The sequence below is a fragment of the Mastomys coucha genome, unplaced genomic scaffold (assembly GCF_008632895.1).
Source record: "Mastomys coucha isolate ucsf_1 unplaced genomic scaffold, UCSF_Mcou_1 pScaffold5, whole genome shotgun sequence".
In the NCBI taxonomy this organism is placed as follows: Eukaryota; Metazoa; Chordata; class Mammalia; order Rodentia; family Muridae; genus Mastomys; species Mastomys coucha.
The window spans coordinates 95,522,957-95,526,300 of record NW_022196911.1 but is presented as its reverse complement, the minus strand read 5'-3'; the positions used below and the strand labels follow the sequence as shown (position 1 = coordinate 95,526,300).

Sequence of the window (3,344 nt, the reverse complement as noted above, 5' to 3'; positions counted from 1 at the left end):
AAAAAAAAAAAAAAAAAAAAAAAAAAGACATTAGTGATTCAAAGAATCTGAGGTGAACTAGAGAAGCTGCTCTAACTGCCCTGTTTCTGAAAAATTGGACAGATGCTACAAAACCTCAATTTAGCTACATCCAGGAACCAGAAAACCCAATACCTGATGTACAATCTACCATGTGCTGACAAGAGGCTGGATTTTTGCAATTCCCTTTGTACATTTATTAATGGTTTCTATTCTTCCCTGTGACATAAAACCAGTTTATTGATGTGTCATCAAAGCACTTATTCAAATCAGAGATGATGTCTTTTGTTTGTTTGTTTGTTTGTTTTGTTTTTTCGAGACACAAGCTCTGGCTGTCCTGGAACTCACTCTGTAGACCAGGCTGTCCTCGAACTCAGAAATCCTCCTGCCTCTGCCTCCCAAGTGCTGGGATTAAAGGAATGTGCCACCACTGCCTGGCGAATGATGTCTTTGAGGACAGTGAACATCTCTAGCTATTCACCCATCCTCACCATGTTTCTAGAACTTAAACAAGATGCCCTGAGTGGCAGGAAGTGCTCTGTAAATGCACAGTCTGTAGTGAGGAGCCACAGAGTCCTCGTTGAGTAGAGAGCACTCCTCAAGAGCTGGTGGCCAGAGATCAGCTTCTGTACCAGGCTCTGGATCTCCAAAAAGTAGCATTGTTCAGAGATCCCTGCTTTCCGAAGGAAGCAGGGGCTTCCTCCTAGGTCAGGCCCTTCCTCCCTATGGCAAAGCCCAATATATAGCTTGGTGAGAATTTTACAAGATGCAGAAGACCTGCAGGAGCTGGGAGCAGGGAATTGAACATGAGCTTGGCATCTATGGTGAGGGAAGCCCGGCAGTGACCTCTCCGATGTTCTCTCCCTCAGGATCTGCAGCTTCAACGATCAAGGCCATCACTCAAGAGAGTGTCAATGGAAGAATAGTTCTTTCTCAAGTGAATGAGATACAAAAGCATATGTGACACCAAGACATCTCTGCCTGTTGTAAAAAAAAAAAAAAAAAAAAAAAAATCCCCCCTATGGGTGAGTCTCAACGGAAATCCTTGGAGTTTTTGGATTCAGAAACTTTTCTCTATAATGGTCTCACAGGACTTCCCATAATGCTCTTAATATATTGTTGGAATTTTTGAGTGAAAGAAGAAGTTTATAAATTAAAGCTCTACTCTCCTGCTCTCATGGTACAGTGTCTGGGGCCCATGCATTTGGTTTAGAGCCAATAAACCTCCATGCAGGTGGCATCTCATCTTCTCCTGTGTCATCAGGCAAGACAAGGCCTTGGGGTCTTCCTACTGAGATGTTTGTGGAGCACTTCCATGAAAGATCCACAGGGATCTTCAAACACCTCGTGTGTTCCCTGTAGCCAAGCGCTTGGCAGAAGGGTCACCCTAAAGCTATGCAACCAGGGATAAGGCATGGTTCTTGAGAATCTCTAGACCCTTCTAGCAGAAAAGAGAGGGGCATAGAGAGGAAGGAAACTTTTCTTCTTCTTCTTTTTTTTGGGTTTTTTTTTTTGTTTTTTTTTTTTTTTTTTTTTTTTTTTTTTTTTTTTTTTTTTTTTTTTTTTTGGTTTTGGTTTTTTCAAAACAGGGTTTCTCTGTATAGCTCTGGCTGTCCTGGAACTCACTCTGTAGACCAGGCTGGCCTCGAACTCAGAAACCCGCCTGCCTCTGCCTCTGAAGTACTGGGATTAAAGGTGTGTGCCACCACTGCCCAGCGAAAGGAAACTTAACTAAGGTGGCCAGATATATGTGGGAAAGTTTGTGAGCACATAGATATAAATTCAAATTAAGAAAGGAGGTTAGGGGTGAATTTCATTAAACTGGAATGCTAAAACCCAAATTGCCAATGCCAGGAGCCAAGGGTCTATGGTGATCTATGGCTGGTAGCTAACCTACTGGGATGATGACCTCTGTTCCCTCAAGAAGAGGCTATTGTCTTGGGTTCTAGGAGACTAAGCCATTGTTGTATGGCTGATTCAGAGGGGCTCTATTGAGGAAAAAGAGCAAGAAGGACATGTGTCTGTAAATATGCCATCAGAATATGAGAGTGGGGAATGATGGGACATCAGCAGCTTAAGAGACAAACATGGGATAGGCACATGCCCATTTTATAAACATTAACTGGATACCCAAAGAAGTGAGGGTATTTCCTAGCTGCTCCCCAAGCAGGTGCTGCTGGATGAAGGTCTGTGTCTCATGGTCGCTCCATGGTGCTGGTGGAGGTCTACATCTCATGGTCCCTCCATGGTGCTGGTGGAGGTCTACATCTCAGGGTCCCTCCATGGTGCTGGTGGAGATCTACATCTCATGGTCGCTCCATGGTGCTGGTGGAGGTCTACATCTCATGGTCCCTCCATGGTGCTGGTGGAGGTCTACATCTCAGGGTCCCTCCATGGTGCTGGTGGAGGTCTACATCTCAGGGTCCATCCATGGTGCTGGTGGAGGTCTACATCTCATGGTCCATCCATGGTGCTGGTGGAGGTCTACATCTCATGGTCTCTCCATGGTGCTGGTGGATATCCACATCTCATGATCCCTCCAGCAGGTATTAAATAAACTAAAAGAGGATGTGGCTGAGTTCCTTTCCCATCTGCCACTTTTGCAGCATCCCATGTTTATAGTTGTTTTCACACTCTTTTTGTGTTTTTAAATGTGTATGACAGTTTGATTTTCACTTGTCTGTATGTCATGAGCACACAGTACCCAAGAAGGCAAGAAGGGTATCAGCTCCCCCAGAACTGCAGTTACAGACAGTTGTGAGCTACCATGTGAGTGCTGAGAACTGAGCCAGGGTCCTCTGGAAAACTCAGCCAGTGATCTCAGCCACCAAGCCATCTCTTCAGCCCTTCATAGTCTCTTTGAAATGATTACTTTCTTTTGAGACAGAGTTTCTCTGTATATTCCTGGCTGTCCTGGACCTCACTCTGTAGACCAGGGAAATGGTTACTTTTGATGATTTCTAAACTGAGAATCTGATAAAAACTGATTTTGTTTCCCTTTAAAGCAACAATTGGTATTTCTGATCTCTAATCACCCCAAAATAGAAAACCATTTAATCATCTAGACTGAAAAAAAATATAGGTTGGCCACGTCACTAGGAATAAAATATAGATATATTTAACTAAATCCCATGAATCCAGGTGTAGATTTTTAGGATTACATTTATGAGTTGACTGTTTTCAGAAACGACTGAAAGACAGCAAATACACAGACCTCTCCCAAAGACTTCTTTCTGTTCTGTATTTACCTGTGGTAATGTTATTTGGGGTGAGAACAAGTCCACACTAGAGGCAATTAGTTACCTTTTACTATTTCATTCTATTAA

At 43.3% G+C, this 3,344-nt stretch overlaps 1 protein-coding gene across 1 annotated transcript in view; it reads left to right on the top strand.

Moving 5' to 3' along the window:
• Krt23 (keratin 23) overlaps positions 1-1,254 on the top strand; it is a 16,145-nt gene extending 14,891 nt beyond the window's left edge. Inside the window, exon 8 of the mRNA XM_031353084.1 lies at positions 888-1,254. Coding sequence (XP_031208944.1) covers positions 888-982 — 95 coding nt within the window. The 3' untranslated portion in view covers positions 983-1,254. The remainder of the gene's footprint in view (positions 1-887) is intronic.
• The last annotated feature ends 2,090 nt before the right edge of the window (positions 1,255-3,344 follow it).